This window comes from Pezoporus wallicus, unplaced genomic scaffold (genome assembly GCF_028554395.1).
Source record: "Pezoporus wallicus isolate ANWC-B61680 ecotype Strahan unplaced genomic scaffold, APGP_CSIRO_Pwel_v1 contig_3847, whole genome shotgun sequence".
In the NCBI taxonomy this organism is placed as follows: Eukaryota; Metazoa; Chordata; class Aves; order Psittaciformes; family Psittacidae; genus Pezoporus; species Pezoporus wallicus.
The window spans coordinates 2,440,430-2,465,239 of record NW_026639842.1 but is presented as its reverse complement, the minus strand read 5'-3'; the positions used below and the strand labels follow the sequence as shown (position 1 = coordinate 2,465,239).

Here is a 24,810-nt window from a genome sequence, read left to right as displayed (position 1 = left end):
AAGGAGTACAGCTTCACCAGTGCAGACTCGGCCAGCTGTAGTGACAAGGAAACTTGGTGATGGAAAAGCAAACAAGTGTACGTGCCGTAGTGCTCTGCCCTTTTCTGGCGTAAAAGAAGCCTCGGACAGAAATCCTGTAGCTGGCAAAGTATATAGCCAGTGTACACCCTGTATTTTGACTGCATTTGCAGTAATGCACTTCAGAACTGGTTTTAAATGTATCAGGGCTGTAACTTGTCAAAGCAGAAGAATTACATCCTTTATCCGTATTTTCCAAGGAGCTTCAAATTTTTTTAGTTGGACCCTATTTTTAAGTTAGAAACTACAATTCTGTTACCTGTACAACTGAAGTCCCCTGTTACATCACTGGAAGAGACATTCACAGGTGTTTTTAGGCAAAATGCAGTGGTTTCTCTAGAGAATCAGGTAGAAAATGACAAAGTAGATGATAATTTTTACCACGGTTAAGAGAAAATTATGCATACTTTACTAAGCATATTCGTATTTTTTAGGTGTTACATCAATGCCAGTTACAACTATATGGTATATAACTTGCCATATCTGTTGCAAGTAGGACTGTATGAATAACTCTTAGAGTATTTCTGAAACATTGCTATTGACTTTACTTTTGATTCATCTTAAAAATACTAGCCCAAAAGAACAGGAAGACAGTCCCATGTAGAAAGTGAAAAGAAATTTGTCCTGAATCCTACCCATAGCATCTTTGTAGCCGTTAATCTGTTTATTACCACGTAAAACTCTGTCTTGGAAAGTGTCATGGAACAGAAGGTGAATTTTAAATGCTTACTAGTGCAGTGAATACTCGAAGATGCTTCTTGTAATCACTCCTTAAAAGAAGCTGAACTTGGAGAAACAAAACATTCTTTCTGAGAAGAGACAGGTGTTTCAGCCTCCCCGCTCTTCTTGATGAACAAAATCAAGAATGTAAGATTGATTACTCTTATGTGGTTTCCACTCTTCCCTCTCCTCTAGCACTTGCTGTGAGATCACGTGTGTGCTTTGCTCCAAAATGTTTATGGAAGATGATGACTACATCCCTGGTAACCCTTTTCATAGAATAAATCACAAAGCCAAGTGTATGCCCGTGCTGTGTGCTCTGTTGCAGAGGAGGTGCTTGTTGCCCTGGACAGAATAGTTTCCAACAGTGGAAAGCCTTTCTTTAATGAGAGCTTGGGTGAGGGGGTGGGGGGGGTGAGATTTTGCCTTCTCCTCAAACAAACAAGCCAGCCCTTTGTTCATGCCGTGCTCCGGATTCCCACTGATGTGTTTTCTGGGTGTGGTGGAGAAGTTACCCAAATTATCAGTTTCTCTGGTGCTGAGTATGGACCTGTGAGTGGCACAAAGCCAACTGACTTGAAGTGCAGTTCTAATGTAGGCTAGGTGATGTATAGCTTACAGAGGTCAAAGCCTCCCCTGTGCCCTATTTTTGTGACAGTTCAGGCCCTCCAGATTTTCAGTTGAAGTTGTGATGGAGGTGGGCACCAGAGATCCTAGCTGAACTGTCATCAGTGTCCAGTGTATTAGTGTTATAACAGCATGGTTTTACTCACTGGTTTATCTTCTCAATAGAAATTCAGTGCTTTGAAGGCTTTTGCAACCAGATTGCACCTCCTGGAAGGTGAAATTACTGCCTTGTCTGCTGTAATTCTGTCTCCAGTTCACTGTTCATTCTTGAGTAAGCAATGTTTTCTTTAGAGAAACAGTTGATAATTCTTAGTACTAGTAAAAATGCCTGTAAAAGGAGATTGTTTCTGCTGAGACACCAGGCTGTGTCCAATACTGGCTGTTCAGGCAGGGTCACAATTTTAATTGGGATGTGATGAACACTCTCGAAAGTGCAAAGTCTGGGACTTTATATCCCAGTTATGCGTGATAACAAGTGCAGGTAAATCTCAGTCTTATCTGTTGAGCATCAGTTGTAGGTTCCCTTTGATATCTCTGTGCTGACTGCAGGATACTTTCAACCTTGGAAAGGGAGCAGTAGTGATCTTACAAGGTCAAGGAGCAGTGCTGTGCTGTAGATGAGGAGGAGGAGGAATGGCTTTGCTGGATCCTCCACTTTGAGTGCAGGTAGTAGTATCTTGCTAGTAATACAAAACTGGAGTTAAACAGTTAAAACCTCTGCAGTTCTGATAGTTTGTTTTTGAAGTGTTGCAAATATTGATAGCACAGTATGAGCTCACTGACAACCAACCACTTGTATATTTGGAAAAGCTTTCACTGCCATTACTGGACATGTGGGTATGTCTATATGCTAGGTGATTTTGAGCAAAACCTTGTTACAGAGGCTTCAGGTGTTGAGGAGTTGTCCTGTTGTGCAGTTTCAGTGGATGCATCCCTTCCACAGGCATATCCACCCCTCCACTGAGAGCCAGTGGGCATACAGGAGCTCTTTGCTCCCTTGAATGTGGTCCTCTTGAATTCCTCTGCTTTTGTGATAGCTCTTAAATATGTTCTGTACCCCAGTGCTTTTATGCTTTGGTCCCGGGTACTGTGGTTGGAAACAGTTGCTATTGTCATTGGTGCTTCAATCCATGGAGCTCAGAGGTGTATTAAAAAGGAGAAGGTGGGATGGTGCCGCAGCAGCAACGTAGGATGGGAACAGCCAGTGTTCCAGGCATGGGCAGCACTGGGCTGGTGTTTCCAGGTGGTGCGTGACTGCATTGGGTCCACCAAGCAGGTACTAATGTTGCTGTTCAAACTCTCCAGTTTCCAAAACTCATGAAACTCTCTTGGTAAAGCATTCCCTGTTGCTGATGGATCTCTGCAGGAGGAGCGTTTAAACTGACTGAGGATACTGTTCCCAGGCACAAAAGATAATTGTAAGTACTGTTATGTCGGATGGTAGTCGTGTTTCTGGTGTGGTGGTCGGTTTCTTAACTGAGAATTCATTTCTGTGCTCTCCATTTGTTGGTCATTTTGGTCAGAGCTTCAGTTTGAGCGATTTCTGTGTATGAATACATGTGCGTACATGTGTATATGTTAGACATTTGCATGTATAAACATTTAGATATTGATAGGTTTTGGATTTGAAGAATTGCTTATTATAGTCCTAAACTGCTGTGGGTTTTAAGGCACAGGCTGAGGAGCTTGACTGTGGGTGGGCAAGAAAGATTGTTTGGAAACTTTGCGAGTTCCCTGATGGATTGGAGATGCCAAGCAACAAAAGTGGTGCAGTTTGGGAGTTACAGCGCTGTAAGGATGGTGTACGGGTTCCTAATTAAATACAGTATTCAGTCAACTTGAAACCCAACTTTAAATTCAGATTTGTCATTAGCATGTCAGTGTTACGAAACTGAATGCTGACTAACAGCTTGGCGCTGTTGTTGTCGGGGGGATGTCAGGTATAGGATTGGGGTTTGTGGCAAAGGTTCATAAAACACTGAAACCTACTGAAACGTGCTGACCTATCAGAAGAGACTGTGAGCATGTATTGTTTTCAAGGTCAGTGAAAAGATAATGGTCTCTGTCAATCAAAAGATGATGGGTTTTGGAGCTTTGTGTATCAGGGATGTGTTCCAGCACTGGGAGCTGGGATTTGCTTGCCCTCCCTAGTCCTAGTAATGCAGGGACAGATGAGGAATGAATCACACGTTGTGGGGTATAACTGGAGAGGACAGGTATCTCTTTTCTGGTGATTAATATGTGAAACTCTAAGTGTCATCTTTAAGGCTCAGGGTAGAAGGGAGAATATGTTTTCAAGTTATTAGCCTGAGAAGATGAGAGCTTACAAACTGAGCATGGACAATGCCATATAAAACATGGAGCTTGCACTTACTGCCTCGTCTGTGAGATTTCAACAGTGCTTATAGCCATTTGATGAAAATATAAACTTGGTGATTTTGTGCTTTTGCCAAATTACTATGGAAGCGTTGACAAAACAAGCAGGGAAGTCATTCATCACATTTTTCTGAAGTCACTCATGAGATTCTTTTCTTTTTAACTGCATGGCTTTTTACTTCATGTATTTTCCCTTATGGTGATGTGGGTTTACTGTAATTAAGGTTTTTAAGACTGGTTTAAAGCTGATAATCAATGGAAAAATGGGTATCCAAACTGCATAATCTGCAAATTACGGCTTGCTTAGAGCTCTTCCGGAGATGCTCATTTTAGTTAGGGCTGCTAAGGGAAATAAAGACAATGTCTTAATACTTTAACTCTTCGGTTTTTAAGAGTTATGAAGATGTTTGTTGCAGAATTAGAAGAGCACTTCTCCTCCACTTGCTGCGTGAAGAGTTTTCTAATAAGAAGCCAGTTTTGCTTGAGCTGGGGTGGTAACTCCTGGGAGAGTTGAGGGCAAGAAACAAAGTTTTGTCTTTTGGGCAGCGAAGGGACCATTTCTCTGGCCCTGGGATGTTCTGGAGCGTGAGTGTGAGATATGAAGGTCTGTGGGGCTCTGCTTGGACACCAGGAGTGAGAAACACCAGTGAAAGCACCTTGTTGTATGGGTCACACAGTGATGGACCTGGGTGGGCTGCACATAGTTGTGCTATGGATTTTTTGTTTGCTTTCCTGTAGGAGTGAGTATTAAGTTGCACTGTAAGGACTGGGGTGTTTTTTCTTCTCAGCAGGAGCCCCTGGTGCAAGTTTATAAGGGGATCTGGCAGGCTGCACTTTGGTGTTGTGGCGTGAAATGTGACTTGCAGGAAGCTGTGATAGAGATCTGACATGGCTCTGAAAAGTGTAGAAAGCATCATCCTTTTAGTAGTGTCAGTTGCTGTTTAAAAATCGGGTCCATTTGTTCAAACGCTGAGCTTGAAATCTTGCTAATTTGGATTTATATGTGTCAAGCTGTGAGGCTCATTCCTTGTTCTCTGCTTCCTTTCAAAATCCATGCAGAAATGAATAAAAGCCCCTGTGTGATAAAGTCTTTTAGAATCAATAAATTTCACTTTGAGCAGCAGCATGAAAATGGGGTCATCCCTCTGCTTGCTGGAAACATGGGATTTGTGTTACCTCCTGCCATTTGCATTGCTCACATTCCCTTTAAGATGAGAGCAGTTGGTGTAATCATAGAATCATGTCACAGAATGGTTTTGGTTGGAAGGGACAAAGCTCATCTGGTTTCAACCCGCTTCCACTAGGGTAGGTTGCTCAAAGCCCCATCCAGCCTGGAATCTGTATGGATGTCTGTACGGATGCCCTGGCATGCTTTGACAGAAGCAAAATAACTACAGAAACCTGGACGTGCTCAGCCTGCACTTCTGTCTGGCCTCAAATTTAGTGTAGGACCATTTGTTGGGCTTTGAAAGACCTTCCAATGAGTAAGTTTTGGCTGTAAGGAGGTAAATCCCGGCTCTGCCGGCAACTCCCCTCTCTATACGTCAGGCTGCAGACTGCGGTGCCACCCAGCATGGTCGAACAGGAGCGGCTTAACCAAAGATCCCCATTAGCTGCTCAGGGGAACAACATTTTGAGGTTTCCTTTCGAAGTACCCATTTGCAGCACCGCTGTAGTTAGTGTGTGGTGTACACTCATTTAACTTCCCTAATCTATTGCAGGTTAGGTTATCTTTGTGGTAAAACAACATCTTGAGTAACTTGACGTGCTGGGAATGCGGGATTCGTGTTGGTACATGCTGGGCTGAGTACAGGATATAATGGGGTGCTGGGGCATGTACTGGGGTGGTAGGGGAAATCCACACAGCTAAAAAATAAGGACAGTCCAAAGGCTGAGCTTTTCAAAGGAGCTGCTGTGGGGTGGGGAGGGTGAGCGGGCCTGGCGTGGGGCTTGCCCTGCCCTGCACCGCAGGGGCATGGGCTGGTAGGAACAGTGTGAGCTGGCACCCGAGCAGCTGGATATGAGGGCAAAAATAAAAGGAACAAGTCCACTGCCAGCTTTTAAGGCCAGAAGGGCAGAGGGTTGCTATGTGCACTGAGCAACAAGTATTGAGACCTGCCTTTCCCTGGATACTGCTGCAGCTGTGGCTCTCCCGGGACAGAAATAGCATGGCGAGAGTTGCTCCATCAGTCTCCTTTTCCCCAAATCCCATCCTTTTTTTCCCCACCTTCGCTTCCCAGGATGCTTTCCACCACCTCCCCTGCTGTCTCCTTCCTCTTGTGGCTCCTATGGCTGAGGAAATACTAGTGCTGGTTCAGGTCTGGGAAAACCTGGCTCAAATCCCTGTGTTCTAAACTTAACATGAGGTTTTGAGTTGGTGCAGGAAGACAATGCATGTCTGAGCGTGGTGATGTTGGTGATGGCAGAGCAATGCAGTTGCAGCCAGTGCGGGGTGTGAAATGGGGGCAAGGATGAGGTGGGATGCGGCAGCGGGTTTCCACACAGGGGTTGTATTGAGAGCTGAGGATGTCTGCGGTTCTGACCAGCTGAGCACTCTAGGCACCACTTTGGCTAAGCATCTTCTAGCCTTTTGCAGGAAGGGTGCCTTGGGCAGGCAGCAGCTTGTTGCACCAGAGGAAACCCTGAATCTCCTCGTGCTCTCAGTAGTACTGAGGAATTTGCAATTGCTCTGGAAGGAAAATGATTGCCAGTGATTGGTGAAAGCCACTGATTTGCGTGAGATGACTCAAAACGTCCTTTGTCCTGTGCTTTGACTGATAAACGTCAGTGTTGAAATAAACTCCCTTTGCGGTTTACAAAAGCTCTGCCCCCAGAAGCGATAGTGCAGATGGGGCAGCTGCTCCGGCATTCCCCGGATGGTTTCTGAGTGATTTCAGGCTCTTTTGGCTTTCGAGACTATTTGCATATTTTTTTCCTATCAGTACATTTTAAAATGGCTGCTTTTTCTCACAAGCATCACATCAAATAGCGGGAGAGAGCTGTCTGTGTCAAACTCAGACAGCGGCATTTTCCAGAGAGGACTTGATGCAGATTTCGGTTCCTGTCAAGTCTGACAAACCCGAGAGAGCACAGCCTGGAAGTGGGTTTCATAACTCCTGCTCTCAAGCGTAGCAGCATTAATGTTTCCTGACATTTAGAAACAGGCTTAAGAACAATTAATCAGAAGAACTTGCTCAACGTAGCCTCCAGTGATGGTGAGGGAGTATTTTCTTAGTGGTTTGTGTTGCCTAAAATTACAGGAGAGGTGGTGGGGGGTGTGCACATTTGGTTTTGAAAACTACCCTGGGCTTCGTACCTTATAATGAGCATCCCTCGCTCCCAACGGAAATGAAACAAAACTGTGAAGATTTGGCATCTTTTTGAAAACAGCTTTCAAGTTTGGTCTCCCAAAATAGACCACTGCGTCTGTGCCTTTGTAGAGTTACTTCATCTGAGGTCTTCTCTGTGCTCTACTATATTAGATATGGGGCATTTAAAAGAAGGAACAAAAGAACCAGTTAATCTCCAGGGGTTTTTCAGCCCAAAGTAATTCAGGCCTGTAGTGAGGCTATTCCCATTAAATAAGTTCAGGGATCCAGTGGGTTCCTCTCAGGTAGGAGATTCCCCCGCAAAAGGAGCCCAGCAAAAAGAAGTGTGACCAGCAGGTTGAGGGAGGTGATCCTGCCCCTTTGCTCTTGTGAGAACTTATCTGGAGTAGTGTGTGCAGTTCTGGTGCCCTCAACCCAAGAGGGGCATGGACCTGCTCAGGCTAGTCCAGAGGAGGCCACAAAGATGCTCTGAGGGCTGGAGCATCTCTCCTATGGAGACAGGCTGAGAGAGTTGGGCTTGAGAAGAGAGTTGGCCTGGAGAAGAGAAGGCTCTGGGGAGACCTTGTAACAGTCTTCCAGTATCTAAAGGAGGTCTACAAGAAGTCTAGAGAGGGACTTTTTACAAGGGCAGGTAGAGGTAGGACAAGGGGGAATGGATTTACACTGATGAGGGGAGATTTAGATTAGATACAAGGAAGAAATTCTTCCCTGTGAGGGTGCTGAGGCCCTGGCACAGGCTGCCTAGAGAAGCTGTGGCTGCCCCATCCCTGGCAGTGTTCAAGGCCAGGTTGGATGGGGCTTGGAGCAACCTGGTCCTAGTGGGTGGTGTCCCTGCACATGGCAGGGGATTGGAACTGGAGCAGCTTTAAGGTCCTTTCCAACCCAAACCAGTCTGTGAGTCTCTATTGGACTCGAGTTTCAGAAAAACCCTGGTATCTTCCGCTAAGGTAAAATTTAATACCGGAGCTGCTGTAGCAGCAAAAAGGTGTAGCAGTACAAAAATCTGTATTCCAAAGACAGTAGTGTTATTGCCTTCAGATGAATGTATTTAAATGGGGATTTTGTTGTTGTTGTTGTTGTCTTTGGGTAGCTCCATCAGTCACAGCTCAGCTCTCCCCAGCAGCAGTGAATGTAGTTAGAATCACACAATAGTTAGGGTTGGAAAGGACCTTAAGATCACCTAGTTCCAACCCCCCTGCCATGGGCGGGGACACCTCACACTAAACCATGCCACCCAAGGCTTTGTCCAACCTGGCCTTGAACACCATCAGTGATGGAGCATTCACAGCTTCCTTGGGCAACCCATTCCAGTGCCTCACCACCCTTACAGTAAAGAACTTCTTCCTTATGTCCAATCTAAACTTCCCTTGTTTAAGTTTTAACCCGTTAATCCCTTGTCTATCGCTACAGTCCCTGACTAATCAGTTGACTAATCAGAAACTCCAGTGCTCTCTTACAGGCATAGGGTAAATTCCAAGCCATTGTAATAGGAGGCAGGAGAAAAGTCAAGCAAAGCATTTTTTCTTTAGCTCTCTTGTTGTGTTGTCAGTTGGCATCAGTAGCAGCTCAACCTTCCAGTTGACTCTTCTCTAGAAGCATCAATACAGTGTCCTGCTCCAAGCTTCAGGCTTCTTGCCCCATAACTTTAAAGTCTTAAAGTATTAGATACTTTGCTGGCCATCATTCAAGAAAGATTTGAATGCAGTAAGTTTCCTGCAAGCCACCCTTGCACAACTGGCTGGCTGGAGGTGAGCTCGGAGCATCTTGTGTCCTTGGATAAAGCCAGATGTCCTTCAGCAGTCACATCTTCTGATGCCGGTTACAGGAAGGGCTATGTGGTGTTTATGGCCTTGGGGAAGTCTTCCTTTGGACTGAGCAAACTGGTGTGCCCACTCTTTGTTTCTTAATGCAGGGGAAAATCCTGGTTTCCATGTGTTTTTCTTTTGGTTAGCTGTGTCAGAAAATAGCCTGCGAGCGGTAGAGCTGCCATGCGGGAACCGCGAGGTTCTGCTTCCTCTTGCACGGGAAGTGACATGGTGAATGTAAATCAGTGGTTCGATATCCTCAGGATGTTTACCCTGGTTCGTTCAGTGTGTTCCTGTTAATTACTATCTTGCCATTAATTAGTGCTAATTCCTGGTAGGATTTCAGGTCAATTCCAGGATGTACATGAATGTTATTTAAATGCAACACAAGGTAATGATGCTAGCCCCTGTTTTTTGTGAAGTGCTCCGTGCCTTAGCTGTCCCACCTCACCTGCAATATCCTCTGCTTTTATTTCTGTGTTAACTCCATTTCCCAGGAGCACACATGGACCCCTTGATTTAGCTGGCGGCTCCCCCAGAGCACCCACCTAGTCCAAGAATTGTACTTGGGGTTTGCCTTAGATGTACAAAATCGATATATTACTGAGTAAGTACAAGTTGGCAGTGACTTTCCTGATAACTTTGACCCTCATGATAGGCAATATTGCCCTCTACTGGTTAATTACAGCTTAAAGGATCCATATTTTCCCCTTACATACAGCAGCACTTTGCTATGACAAATTATCTTTTGGCCCCTCTTGGTTGGAGCAGACGGCAGGATTTGGTCCTGATGGAACTTTGTAGGATGCTACAGCTCATGTTTGATTTCTTTTTCCCCAGAAGCTGCTTTTCATTTAGGAGGAGCTGATGCACCAGAACCCCAGACTTTAATTACTGTTTTTAATCGTCACCAGTAGATCCCTCATTTTCAGAATTAATCCGTAGAAATGTGACTTCCCCAAACCGGTTTTGCAAGTGAAATAGCTGCAAGGTTTGTAATTATTACTTGCATTAGTAGAATAAGAGCTTTTGGTTAGCCCTGTAATCTGGATGCTGGTTCCAGCAGCCCCCAGTAATTGCCCCCTTCCCTGCCCCAGCTGGGGCAGCTGCAGGATGAGCTGGATCCAGGCGCTGAGCTGGGTTAAAAATAAGCTCACAGAAAGGGTGTTATTTTTAACTCGGGTCAGTCCCGTCCCGTGCCTGGGTTCACGGTGCGGCTGCCCAGGCACTCACGTGGGAGTGCTGGCTTGGAGGCACAGGAGAAGGAGCTGTGAGGGGAACCGAGGGCTGTTTAAAGCTGGAGCACCCCTGGAAGCTGCTTCTGAAGTGGGTATTCCAGCTCTGAACTCAGCTATGGACCCCCCTGCACACAAGCTGTCTTCCTAAAAGCCATTTCCAGGACAAACATCACTGCTGACAAAGCTCCAGCAATGTTTAAGCACTTGGCGGTGGTGATGCCCTGTGTGGCTGACCTTTCCTAGAGTAAATTCTTTTCAAGTCTTCTATTTGCAATGGGTACAGCTAGTTTTATTCAGTCTGGCTCAATACTTAAAGGGGGCTTATAAGAAAGAGACAGACAGACAGCTACAGGGCCTGTAGCTATAGAGCACAGACTAATGTCTTTGAACTGAAGGAAACCAGATTCAGACTAGATACAAGGAAGAATCTTCTTATGATGAGGGTGATGAGACACTGGCACAGGTTGCCCAGAGAAGCTGTGGCTGCCCCATCCCTGGCAGTGTTCAAGGTCAGGTGGAATGGAGCTCTGAGCAACCTGGTCTAGTGGGAGGTGTCCCTGCTAGCTCTAGGGGTGGTTGGATTTGATGACTTACAAAGGCCCCTTCCAACCCAAACCATTCTGTGATTCAGCAGCGAAATGTGCTGCCTGTGTAGTGGTGGGGAGCAGCTCTGCATTTTCCCAGGCTTCACTGTAGGTGAAGCACAGATGGGGGCTGGCATGGGCAGCCCAGAAATAGGGAACACTAATTATTCTTCTGGAGGAAAACTGGGTAACTCTGCAGTCGATTCAAAGTAAGTGAAGTACTTGACTTCTGTTGCCACTGCACCGTGTTTAGTGGCACACCGGTGCAGCCCCTCCAGTTTGCAATGCTTTCACCCCGAAAGGCAGAGTAATACTGATGGCAGCTTAAGGGGAAATTTTCTTGCAGTGTAACAGGTCCGCTCAGCTTAGCAAAAATTCTAATTGCAAATCCTTGATGACAGAAAGGTAGGGAGCCTAGAAGGAAAAGGCTGAAGATAAACTTCCAAAGGGATGCTATTTCCCTGAGTCCAGTAGTTAGTGTGTCTGATCGAGGTGCCTCTGCGATGCACACACACGAGCACATGCGCAGAGGTTTGAAGATGTCCACAGCACGTTTCTCATTCCTGCATCTGCTTGCCAATATGAATTTTAAACACATCAAGCAGGACTTTGCGCATAAGAAAGCCATGCAGTTTGTGTTTCCATGGAAGGGGAGGGATCACCTATTTCTGGTGCACTGTAATTTGTTGGGAAGTGAACTCTCTTGACTGGTGTCTGTATGTGCAACTGGTGTACACTGGTTTCCCATGCTGATTTTTAATTTCTGGCTTGTTATAGGCTTTGTTTTCACAGACGTGGTGTTACCAGACTGATACATGCTGCAGTTCTGTCTGCATAGCATGTAAAATCCTGTGGCCTCTTATGGGGAAATGGTGGCAATTCTGTACGGGTTGTTTTCTGAGCTTTCCCTTGTTCACCACCTCTTGTAGCTGAAGAGCTGTGCTCCATGCAAGGAGAAGAAAGCTGTCCTGCCAGCCTCCTCCTTCTGCAAGGGGAACTGCACACCCAGAGTTTTACATTGGTACGATGCAGGCAGGCGGTGTCTAAACACGCACATCCTTGGTGTTGCCATCACTTGCATTCTTGTGTTGTTTGCTTGTGCCTTTGGAAGTGCAGGAGGCTCCAGTGTAAAAAAAGTGTGAGTGCTGGGGGAGGAATGGACATTTAATCACCCAGGAAGAAGGGTTCTCTGCATGATGTCCATGCGCATCAGGTGGTCAGACACACAGCGGAGCAATGTGAGGCATGTCTTGGAGTCCTCCCATGAGGCCTTGGGTGCTGCGTTGCACTGTGAAATGTCTTTTTTAAACATGCCTTGCCTCCTTTTCCTCCTGCCCTCCGAAGCATCTCCCCGCGTACGATTACAAGGTAAAGACAGTGCAGCCTGGTTTGTTTGAAAGTGGCGGTGGTTTGGTGCACACAACAAAGTGCGTGTTACTGCTCTTGTTCCTTACTGCATACGTGGTGCCTTTTCCATCTTCAAAGCATTTTCCAGCCGTGAATTAAGAGCACACGCATTAGCTGAGAGCACACACCCCTCCCTAAGCAGCTGATGCAGGGCACATCCCAGGAAAAACTTCCAGAATGTGACACACCACTTTTGATGCAAATAGAATGACGCTGTATTTCATCAGCTCTTCAGTACTGAAGTAATTGAATTAATGAAACTTTACGAAGCCTTTAACAGACAAATGTGGTACACACCTTTCTTCTCACTTTGGTGTTTTGTTTTTTGTTTTTTACCCCTTATTTTCCATGTTGAATGTCTTTGGTTGGCTTTTTTATGTGTTGTCTTACTGTTTGCTGTTCAATGTGTGGTAGTGCTGGGTTTTTTTTGTGTTATGGTAGTTGATTTCTCTACTTCACAGAGTTGGTACTGTTAGAGTCTCTGCAGCATGAGTATGACAGGAGTAACTCATCTTTCATGGTTTTGCAGACATTAGGTTTTTATTTCCATTGTGTTCATTTGCTGTTATGAGTGCTGGCCTTGTTCTCTGGACTGGGCTTACATCTTGCATCTTCAATGCAATTCCCATCTTCATGTGGTCCTTCACACTTCTCTGCTATCCTTCCAGCTGTGGATATCCAACATCTAGCCCCTCTGAACCCACAATGGCTTTGTTCTTTTCCCACTATCCCTGTAGCCAGCATGGGTTATTTCTCCCTCCTTTCCCTATAAATTTTCCTTGAGGAGGGCCACCCCTTCCTAGACAGACAGCCCAGGTGAGGTGGGATGAGATGACATGCTCTACACAGGACAAAAATACTATCCAAGGCCATGTGCTCAGCTCAATCACCCTGCCCCTGGGGAAAAAAGGAGACAGTGGCCCCTGAGTTGTCATATCTAGCTGACTTTTGGGTGGCTTCAGTGTGGTGAAAGGCCACTGATAGAGCTCCAGACACTCCTCCACTGGCATATAGACAGGACTGTCTGTGAGCTGACCACAGCCAAGGCAGTAGTTTTGTGACACCCAATTTCCAGCCCAGTTTTGATTTTTTTTTTCAGGCTAAATATAAGCATTTTGGGTGTTGCTCACTTTTCTTGCACTCTTTGCTTTTTCAGGTGAGGCAGATGAAGAAGCCTTTGCTGAGGAGTGCAGACGGAGAGGACAACAAGCCCTGCCTTTCCAGCCAACCAACCCTCGCCTGCTGAAGTCTCACAAGCCTGCCAGTTCCCCCAGATATGCCTATCATTATAATAGCGATGAGGTGGAAGAACAAGATAGAAGCCGAGTTACGAGCAGCTTGGAGACCCCTTTTTATTTATCAGGTGTGCACAAGCATGTTGATGAGAAATGCACAGATAAGGACCCATCAGCTAGTCAAAAGCCAAAGCCAAAAAGTCAAGCAAGGGGTTGTTGCTGTGTGTTGACCTAATGTTAGCTTCCCGGTAGATAATAAACAGCAGCCTGTGTGCCTTCATTCTGCATTTAGCGCTGCTCTTGAATTTAGTCTTGAATTTAGATTCACAAACACCCTGGGATATTCAGGGATCTGAGGCTGAAGTGCCTATGCTCTTTGTTCTTGAAAGTGAAGGCCTTTTAGAGACTTAACTGATCATAGTACTTTGCACATTCATTTACTTAAATTGTGCTTGGCTTCTTTGTTGAAGGCAAAGTTCAACAACTTGATATTATTTCTGGAAGCTGCAGTTTTAGGCACCTAAATCCCAGTAGAGAAGGCTGAGACCGTTCAGGTGAATGCGGAAGCACTGCGAGTGTCCCAGTTATTTTTGGAAGTAATTAGTCCTTTGATATATTCCCTGTCTGTAATGTTTTAGCAATACAGTCCAGAGGCAATCTTGGACAACAGAGTCCTCATAACTACTTAATTTGAACCTGTGGTCAAAGATCATCCAGGACTGCCAGGGCAGGTTTTTCTGAAACGTGAAGATGCCCTTCTACTTGGATGCCCAAATCAGGGGCCGTTCTCAGTAGTGATGATGAATTAGGTGAAGTGCTGGGAAGTGCGAGCATTATGAGGCTCCTCAGGGTAAACACAGTGAATGGAAAAACATTCAGGGTACCCCAAAATGTGTACTGACACACTCCCAGTGCTGTACCAACTTCTGTTGTGTTTGAGCCTTTAAATGTAATGCTGTCTTCTGTATGGAAGACCTAAAGATATCATGTGGGATGACAGCTTATAAAAACAGAGGCATTTAGATCAGTGTCTTCCTGATCAGTTGGTGGAAGTTTTTGTCTCTTTATAGGTATCTCAGTTGAATCTTTTACTTAAAAAAAGAAAAAGTTTTAAGATTCCTCTGCAGAACCCTGAATGTAACCTCTGGGCTGATATCCTGAAATCTCCCATGCAAGGGTTGCAGGTTTTGTCTCCTGTATCTACAGCCAGCAAAACAAACCCTTGGCTCTGCACTTGGAGGCTTGAGGTTCTCTACAATCATAACAATACATCACTATGCTTCCAAAGAGCACCTGGGTTTGACGTGCACCTTGCAAATTTTGGAGCAATTTTCCAGATTGCTGAGGACTTTTTGCTGTGAATCTATTTATGCTCTGAGACGCACAAGTTTGCAATTAAAATGAATTTCTAGAAGTATTTGTGCAATCGCAAAACACTCTCTTCTGCCAGTAGATTGTGAATTGCTGTAAAAGATTCAGGATGAAAACTTGATTGCAATAAGAATAAGATTTTACTGTTCCTTTAAATATTTTGCCTACTGTTCCTCTGATGGACAGGGCTGCTGAAGGACTGGTCGAGTCAGTCATAAAACCCTACGTGAGTGTCTTAATCCCTCCCTGGGAGGTTTGTGCACGAGCTCTGGCCAGTAACGCCGTTCTCCTTCATGGGTGTTCACTTCGGCTGGCTGCCTTGCCCAGGAAGCAGGCTTCACCAGCGCAGCACTGTAATTATGTAGACCACTTACGTGCTCCCGCTTCGCTTCTCATTGATCACTGCAACAGCTGCTGTGCTCACACAGGCCAGCGCTGGGAAAGAATAGCATCTTTTTCTGCCTTGGTCCAAAGCCCACTCAGTTCAGTGGAAAATGGTTAAGTTCAATGGCCTCAAAACGGGCACTGTTCCACCTCAAATCTGTTTTGTTACCAGTGGTGTGTGGCCTTTGGCAGCAAGATAGTGAGGCAGTTTTAGACGTTGTCCCAGCTAGGGCACTTCAAGCAAGTCCTCAGATGTTAATGATTCAACTGCAGTGAAATGGTTTTCTTTTTGCAGCTCTAAGAGTGGGAATTTTTCAGTTTTAATTTGCAAGTCTGTAGCATATTTAAATGAAGGAAAAGGGGATAGGTTTCATCTTGAATATGTGGTGGAATGCCTCTAGAAGTGGCCAACTCTCTAGTGCTCAAGGAGAAAGGGTGGCCAACTTGTTTAGACTGGCAACCAATATCCAGAGGGTGAGATGAATCCTCTCCTTTGTCAGGATTTCCAGGCATTACGGCTGATATTTAATAGAAAAATTAGGGTTTAATTTGATTCTTCATCTAACACTGACTTTGTGTTTTAGTGGAAATTGCTCTGAGTTTCATACTGTTCCTGGTTTCGTAAGGGGCTTTTAGAATAAAGCTGTTTATGCTCTGAAGCCATTGCATATCTCAAAACAGCTCTCTAGCTCCAAACAAGTAATTTTTTTAACAAGAATTCAGATACTGCAAATAACCTGACAGTATGATGTATGACTGGTGGTACCCAAGCTGTTTCAAAGTGGTATTAATGCCAACAGAGACCTGGGGATTGCAGCCCGTTAATAGTAGAATAGTGGTAACTATCCCTAAAAAAAATACTTCTCTGGGTTTGAGAGGGTTGACCTTTATCTAGCAAGAATGGTTGAAATGTTTAATTGTTAAAATACTGAGAAATACATGATATGAAGATTGTTATTTGGAAGATAATATTGCAAGGTTTTCTTTTCCTTTTGAATGAAATAGCTTGCATTAACCTAAAACTTACACCATTAATAATTCATTTTTGCTGCATTTTTATTCACTGGCATCTCTGAAGCAGAAACCACTTTAAAAGAACAAGCTTAACTAATCTTGATCCTTTCCTGGCATGGATTCCTCTGCTGGAAAGTTGAGTCATTTGTACTTAGTTTATTTCATCTTTAATGCAGTCTCCATTCTTTTTACTGGCATTCGCTTTCCTGAATTACACTTTACTAACTAGTAAAATCTATGTGCTTGGTTATCCAAACTAATTACTTTATAATTCCCTCACATACTTGTATTCAGGCATGTAATGGAAAAGAAAGGAAAGCAAAGCCACTGTTTTCTGTGTAAATCTAATGTGTGAGGAATGCTGGAGGTGTGGATGGGAGGGAGTTCACTCTGCATTTGTTCCACGTCCTCTGGCTGTAGCTGTGTGCAATGGGACAGGATAACAGCTATACTCCTCTGTGGCAGAGGGTTGGAAGACTGGCTGGTTTTGGAGGCTGCCTGGTTATTCCTTGGCTTAGCCAGAGCTGCCTTCATGCATGGTTTTTGGCTGCTAGTACAAGAGCATCCCATTACCCATTTGCTTCCTGTAGAAGGTATCTGGGTTGCCTATGAAGGCAAGCTTTTGCTTGCCATGTGGGAGTAAAACCTTGGACTCTATTCAGTAATAGTATTACCTTAATAGCAAGTAAATAGGTTGCATCTGGTTTGGTATGTTTTGTAGCAATTCCAGGCAAAATTGGTATCGAAAATAGTAGGGTGAGCAAGCATGAAGGCAGGCCCCAGTAAACTGGCTAAAGTTTTTCAGTCCCCTAAGACATCGAAGTTGGAATTACATCACTGGGTTGGCCAGTGAAACTGGAGAACTCACTCCTTGGATTTAACAGTGGGGATAATTAAACAGTGGAGCAGCATACCTAGTCGGGGTGGGATGTTTTGTCACCTCAGGCCTGTATATAAAGGCAGGTTCTCTCTCTGATGCTCTGTGGCATGGGCCAGGAGCTATGTATGTGGGGAGAGAATTAGTAGGTCAGATTGTGGTCTGTGTTGGGCAGTGGCTTGGACTAAAAGGAGGGAATGTGAAAGTGTAAAGCTGTAATTGTAAATTGAGTCACACACATAAAATTATACTAGAGCTGTGATTTGGGGTGAATTTTTATAATGGCATATGAAAGTATGGCTCACCTAAAATAACAGATGGTGGCTGCAACCCGGAAGTAAGCTAGCTACCTTTGAAAGAACAACTGATTGTTTTAACTCGAGAGATCTTTCTAAGAGCAAAAAATTGGAAAACACTGCAGAACCCAACTTGTACATGAGCTATGGCTGCTTTCATGGTTTAAAGATGGGCAGAAGACTGACCACAATCTGAGCAAATAGTAGAGCTCAAAAGCCATTTTCTCATGGACTTGAGCAGAAAGCGTGAATCCCTCCCGCCTCAACCTCAGTGCTTCAGAGCCTGAAAGTGGAAAGAAACTCCTCTGAAGTCCTCACCTTTGCAGGAGATTTATAAAAATCAGGCCAAGGCCTATCTTACTGATGGATGTAGGTCAAGAAGCAGCAGTGCTGCCTGTTAATCACTGGTCATGACTGAACACCTTGTTTCCTTCTGCTGACTCCTGTGCTCTTCTGTGCCGGCAGAAGGAAGGTGGAGCAGGCCCATGGCTGCTCTCCGCATCCTGGTAGGGCAGGCAGATGTCAGGCAGAGCAGGAAGAAGTAGGATACCACAGATGGGCTGGGTAGGACGCTTGACCCTTTGGATCAATCACTTGATGTGCACACCTCCCTTTGTAGTTGCCGCCCAAGAATGTGACAAGTTTCATAGTCGGTGACTGAACAAACCCGTGACTTTGGGAGGTGCAGATGGCAGAGAAGTAGGAATGTCAATCTGGGACGCAGCAGAGAGGCTTCCCAGTTTGTTTTTGATCCTTGAGGAGGGGTTGAAGATGTTGCTACTAAGCATTATTGGAAGTTGGATTCATCCTTCAGCATCTTTATGAAAGCAGGAATAGCTCCTTTAGGCTCTTCCAGAAGTAGAAAAGAAGGGGATGAAATGGAAAGAGCAGGTCAGCCAGTGCTCTTTGTTGTAGACAAGAATTGTCCTGGTTGTAAATCAGGTGTAATTCCAAATGGTGTGGATCCTTGCTTCATCCATCTCTGCTCATGGCAGCTGACTAAAGCAAGAACATACCAAGTTAGGGTGGTGTATCTGCATTTGAGTGAATCTGTTTTCCTAATGTCAGAGCCTGGGGAAGCTCCCAGCAACCCATTCTTCCTCCACCCTGTAATGCATTTCTAGAGTAAAGATTGCTCACAATTGCTTTTAAGGGTGGGAATTTGAAGAGCTCTTATCCAAGGCCAGAACTGTTGTTTCTATGACCACTTTGTGATGCTGGCAACTCGCCAGGACACAGAATCACTGCAGATTAATCAAATAGCAGATTTTGTTCTCTCGTGACTTTGGGGCTAATCTTGTAACCAAGGCAGCTAAATGTGCTTTTAATGAGTGCTGGTTGAAGTGTTCAAGTGAAAGAAGTACCAAAGGGTTACATCTTTAGTGTGCAGTTTTATTTTTGTTAGGAGCTGCTTCACTTGCTTGGATCAGCTTTGTAGCTGTTATCACCCAGTGTTGCATCAATGGAGCTGAAAGCCTGGCAAAGTTTGACCTATCCTTTCTTCTTAGGTGGGGGTAGAAAAGGAAATGGTCGAGAATGAAATTATTTATCACAGCAGGCTCAGAACTGAAAAGACCTGGCAGTTTTCTCTTGAGGAATACTCTGTATTTGTGTGTTATCTCCTGCTTTGGCCAATCTGTTTCTGTGTGTCAGTGATAACACTTGAAAGATTTCCACTTTTCACCCTTATCATTCTGGTGGCTGGTAGGAGACTGTGTTGTCAAATGCCTGAATATCTTCATACCACATTATTTTAAGATTTGGGTTGTTTCATTTGTAAGACAATGAATTATGTGGCATTCATTTCGAGTCATAATTTACATTGACTCACAGTATTTTTAAGGAAAAGTTGCTAGAATTGCTTTCAGAGTCTCAAACATTTGAAGAAAATGGACTGTGGGGGGAAAAAATGAAGTATTGTGATATAAATAGCAGTATCAGATGTAATCGTGCCTGGATGTTGGAGCTTTTTAGAAATACTGACAGTGTTTTGAGAATGAAAAATGAGAAAATTATGAAGCTAATAACCTGTTAGGGTTTAATGATACTTCCCCAAATGTTAATGTTTCATAGTTATTACATGAACTAGTTCTGATCAGCTGATATGATGCTGTTTTTCCCTCCAGTAAAGGGAAAAATGCTTTGAATAACATCTCTCAATGACTGATTTGCAGGAATCGGCATGCCTCTTCCGCCTCCATTGGGCTTTGTGGGAAAGCAAAGAGATGCTTGAGCCCTTCTGGGATCTGTGCCTTACAGCAGTAAATTAAATGCCAAGGGATCCTATTTTTGACACTGTGTGAGTGACCGAGGGGCTCACATTGAAGTAAACTTCATGGATGGAGTTTTCAATTAGGAGATGTTCACACAGTGTCCCTGGGGCAGGATTGTAGCTCAGGAAGGTAGCAGGGTGCAGAGATAATAGTCATCGGCAATTCTGCAAAGCACTGCCAGTTTTTCTCTTCCTTAAACAATACAGCTGGTTTCCACTCTAACTTTGCTCAGGCTAATCACTCATGGCAGAATTTCTAAGTAAATATCTTGCTTCTTGACTCCGGTGATTGCAAAAGGTGAAGTCATGCTGTTGATCCAGCTTAGGAGCTAGAACGATAACCTAGGAACAGTTTCTCTATGCTACGAAGGGGAGTGAGTTTCCTCTAACACACAAGCTTTTTGTAATGTCTCAAGCGATTTTAGCCTGAAGACTGTCTCATGCTTCTCCCCAAGTCTTAAACCAAAGACCTGGGGTTCTGCTGTGGGCACAACATTTAACTGCACTTGGGAGGAGCTCTGATTAGGAGCAAACTTCAGCCACAGTGTGGCTTCATACTCCCCTGACCTCCCACCACTTCCTTTTCCCATCTTAATTTTACTATTGGTGCTAAACTGATGGAGAACCGGGTCTCTTTAGGCAATGGTGACATGGCTCCCTTGGGGTCATCTCTGCCTGCCTGCAGGCAGACTGGAGGGGGAAAAGAAGAGATTTCCAGACAGGCGGAGCTGGCCCCTGCCTGGGCCATTCTTGTGACTCCCAGCCTTGCCTCTCAGCTGGCTTGCAGGGGCTCCTCTGCTCCGTGCTGTCCTGTTCACTGGACCGTGCCATCTCCCAGTTCAGAGGACTGCTGAGCTGAAGGCTCCCTCCCCCTGTCTCAAGGCATCATAGAATGATTGCCTGAGGGAAGTGTTTGCTAGCTTTGAGGTTAGAGTGCACTTGGGCAGATGCGGTGTTGGCTCTGCACAGTTCACTGTCCATGCAAGTCTGCAAGTTGCATTTTACTGCAAGCTTGGAGGAAGTGCAGAGCAAGAGCTGCTTTTGCGCATCTTTATAGTTGGGGAGCGCTGGGATGATGACCATGTGGTGGGAGGCTTGTGCCTGCTGGACCTGTAGCAAATAATTGCTCAATGCTTCCATGCACCATTGGATCTGCAGTAGAATATAACCTATGGTGCATAGTTAAGCATGAGCAGGCTGATCACCTGTATATAAAATGCATATTGGTAAACACTGAGCATCTTATTTACTCGGGATTCTTGGCATTCCCTAGTCTTAAAATGAAAATGCAAATACCATGGTAACTGATGACTGTGAGCAGGGATCGCCGGTACTTAAATAGTTCCTGCTCTATAAGCATTATTTATTACTTCTGTTCTGAAAATTATTCTGGGTTTGCATGTGCTCTAATTTTGAAGTTTTTCCTGAATGGCTTTGAAGTCTTTTGAAAGTTCTCCAGATCTTTTCAAACTTCAAAGGTTGACAGTATTTTCTTTCTGTCCTATGGAAGGGATATAATAGAACTAGGGATATAATAGAACTGGGGATATAGTAGAAATCATCATTTAAAAAAACAAAACATGTTAGAAAGTCAGACCTTTTCTTAAAAATTCACTAAACCATTCAGAGAACATGTGCTTTTGCTAGAGGGAAAAGTCCATGAATGCTGTGAATAGTGTTTTACAAGCCATGTTTCCTTCAGGGTACAAAGAAGGCAGCAAGAGGAGGAAGCAGAAGCAGAGAGAGGACCAGAAGAAGAAGAAGTCAACCAAAGGGAGTTACTAAAATGGACTTCTCTGCTATGCCAATACCTTAATAATAATGACAACTTAATGTTACATTTGAGCACACCTCTTTTGTGTATATTTTTTGATTGTTCACACTGCTAGCAAGAAAGTGACTCATGTTTAAAACTGTACTAAAATTGCACTATGTTATTCTTGTTAGTTTCACGGAGCGGCTTTCTTGCCAGTGGGGTTAGGGATTTTAAATGAGGCTTATCTTGGTTAGAAGTGTGATATGTTTGAAAATTGGAAGCGTTACAGAATTTCTTACCTCTTCCTTCCCTGGGACTAAAATGACTCTAGTCTAGTGTTTGTCTTGTTAGGATATAAAGGGTTGTGTAAATGCCTGTTTGTTTGGTTACTCTGCATCGACATCAGGCCTGTTGAAAGAAGAGTCCTATTCACTCATGTCATTGGGAATGGCATGGAGACATGAGCTCTTACAGGGTGATTTATGCTAGCTTAGTAAGTTACTTTTACAGTGATTATTCCCCCCCCCCCCCCAAGCTGGGCAGCAAAGGTTTGTCCCTATGAAAATGTTCATTTTAAATTGTACCATGAGGTTCTATTCTGATTTTAAGAAAGTTAGTGTAACGAAGGTCTCCTGTAACCACTCCTACTGATTTCCTTAAGCATAGTTGACTCCCAATGAATCATTTAGTGAAATCATTCCTTAGTTCAAAAGTTTATTTTCAGAACCTTAGAGACAAATGACCTAAGTGCTACTTTAAAACTCTTTGTTTCTGCTGAGTAGGTTTTAGATAGCAAACATTTTCAGCATCTGTGTAAGATTTTATCAAGTTGTTTCTGCAAGGAACTCATACCTTTATGTATGAAAGCATTTTGCATCACTTTTATTGTAGGACTAATTTCTTCTTAGCTTGAAAAGATGTTTTAACTTTAAATGAAATATGTATTTCCTGGCAAGATTACTTCCTTGCTTCCCATACTTGTCTCATGTGCATGACACGTTGCTTCTTTTAACCTTTTAGTTTGTGCAGAGCCCTTCTGCTGCCTTAAGCATTTACCTGCATGTTTCTTGTCAGTATGTTGCCTCCTTTTTTAACCTCCAGGTAGGAGTTAGCAGCTTATGGTTTTGTTTTGTTTCTTTTGTCTTCCCTTTGCCAATATGTTGATGTATCAGACTTATATTGAAAGTCCACAGTTCCTGCAGAAACTCACTCATCCTAACATTTGAAAGATGTTGGAATGCACATAATAGCGTAAAGAAGAAGCTAAACAGAAAAATCAAGTCTGCATTCTAGCATGATATAACAAATTCTGGTGTCTCTGGTATCTGAATAGTTTAGCTTCAAATGCTTATGTTACTCAATGTAACCCTGTGCAAACATATAACCGTACATGAACTCTTAGGGTATTTAAATTATGGTTAATATGAAATATGACTGAGTACTGATTTTTCTGTCACTTAAGTACCACTTTTTTGTTTTGTGCAGTGTTACTAATATTTAAAAATAAAGAAAATTCTCCTTTATACTTTGTCCTCTTGCACTGTACTGTATGTAGACTACAGCTGGCGTCAGTTGTTCATGTTTAGTTTCAATCAGAGTCCATGCTGTAAGTAAAAGGCAGTGAGTTTGCATTCACAAAATGCCCACAGGCATACCAAGTTTTTCCTTTTGCTAAATCCATGGGGAAGTCAACAAGTCCTGGTGTCAGATGCCTGATACTGGAAAAGGAAGGTTCTTTCTGGCTGGAAAACTTTACTATAGGGAACGTATGCCTCAAACAGAGCTTGCACGTTTGCCTTATGAGGAATATTCATCCTAGATAATACACAGTACTTTGGCTAGCCTCTCATTTAGTATGCTTTCTGCACTGTGGGAGCAGTCCTTCATAGTACATATGCTAATTTTAAATTTAGTGCTCCTTAAATTATGGGAAAATGGGCCATGCTTTGAAAAAACAGGAGAGGTGTCAGAAAGAAGAGGTGACACCAGCACAGGGCTGGTCTCCCCAGGCTGTCCCTGGGTTGTGAGCAGCCTCGCGTCACAGGACAGAGTGGCTCCAGACCAGGAATGTGCCTTGAAGAGTTAGAACAGACTGGGATTATGTACATAAATATCTCCTTGACCCTGATCCCTGTGTTAGGCCTGAAGGAGGAGGATAGAGCATTAATTAGGTAGGAGACCTTGAAGGTAGGCTCTAAATTAGTGAGGAAGCCTGTCTTGCCAAAGGCATTCTTATCCTACCAGAAAGCTGCTCGTGTGCTTGCAGCTGGGCTGTTGTGGGGAAACTCCTGGGAGGGAACCATGGGCATAATTTTTCCTATAACTACCTAGAATCTGCTCAAGCTTGCCCAGAAATTAAGAAATGAGAGGCTATGGCCATTGAGCCTAATTCATTCCTCCTCAGCCTGATTACCTATGGATTTTAACTGAAGGGTAACTGCTTTAACTGAGCACTGTGAAGCAGAAGGCATGGTAGAAATAATTGTATTGCAAAAAGAGCGTACAATTGAGAAATTAATTTATTTTACAAGTAAATAAACTTAATATTAATAAAATCCAAGAAAAGAAAATAAGTAATTGTAATAATGGGTTACAGTTCATTCCCCATGTCCGCACATTTAAATATTAACATACCAAGGAAATGTGGTTCATCTATAATAGCAACAAACCTTCCAGATTTAAGTTTGGGAAGTTATTTGTCTTAAGTCAAACTGTGAACTGTGTGTGTCTGATAATTGTCCTTCAGGGAGGGGAAAAGAAGTTCTAGAAGACCAAATGCAGTATAAAATGAATCATATTCATATACTTGTGTGTGTTTGAAGAGGTGGGTTTCTGAGGACCGTAACTTAAGGTAGGGCTTGTGAGCAGCACTGAACTTCTGTCACGAAGCTGATAGAAACCAGTGTCAGAAGAACAATACCTGACATTACAAAATCACAGCATATAAAAACTCAAGAAGAAATGTATAATTTTTTTTTTATACAATTATGTGTGAGCTGCCCACACACATTTCTGGAATGGTATTTTTGGATCTGAAAGTCTTTTTTTTTTTTTTTTCCCCCTGGTCAGCCTGGGTGTAGGACTGTACTCACATGGCTATGCTGCTTGCAGGACAGCCTGGACGTGGTGCTGTGTCTGCCACATATGTATGAGTAGGCATGTATGTGAGGTCTTGTATCTCAGTGCATCCATCTGGCAAAGGTGAAGGCTGCAAGATGATATGGTTGCTTAAAGTATGTGTTTGGGCAGGAAAAATGCAGGTGGGTGTGAGACACCTCAACTGATAACAGATGATGCTGGCCCAAGAGTGGCTGTGAATAAATGTATTGTGAAAGCTGGGGAAAGATTCCTGACCATCCTACAACACTTCTGTGGAAGAGCTGAGGACAGAAACAGAGCTATAATTTAAATACAAACCTGATGTGACTTCTAAAATATATT

General features: G+C 43.8%; 1 protein-coding gene across 2 annotated transcripts in view; it reads left to right on the top strand.

Moving 5' to 3' along the window:
• Positions 1 to 22,892, top strand: part of DNAJB6 (DnaJ heat shock protein family (Hsp40) member B6) — a 58,396-nt gene extending 35,504 nt beyond the window's left edge. Inside the window, exons 9-10 of one of the 2 annotated variants that reach the window (XM_057416490.1) lie at positions 13,321 to 13,527; positions 21,316 to 22,892. In XM_057416490.1, coding sequence (XP_057272473.1) covers positions 13,321 to 13,527; positions 21,316 to 21,398 — 290 coding nt within the window. In that variant the 3' untranslated portion in view covers positions 21,399 to 22,892. Of the gene's footprint in view, positions 1 to 13,320; positions 13,687 to 21,315 lie in introns of those variants that run through there. The other variant, XM_057416489.1, reaches the window with a different exon arrangement.
• The last annotated feature ends 1,918 nt before the right edge of the window (positions 22,893 to 24,810 follow it).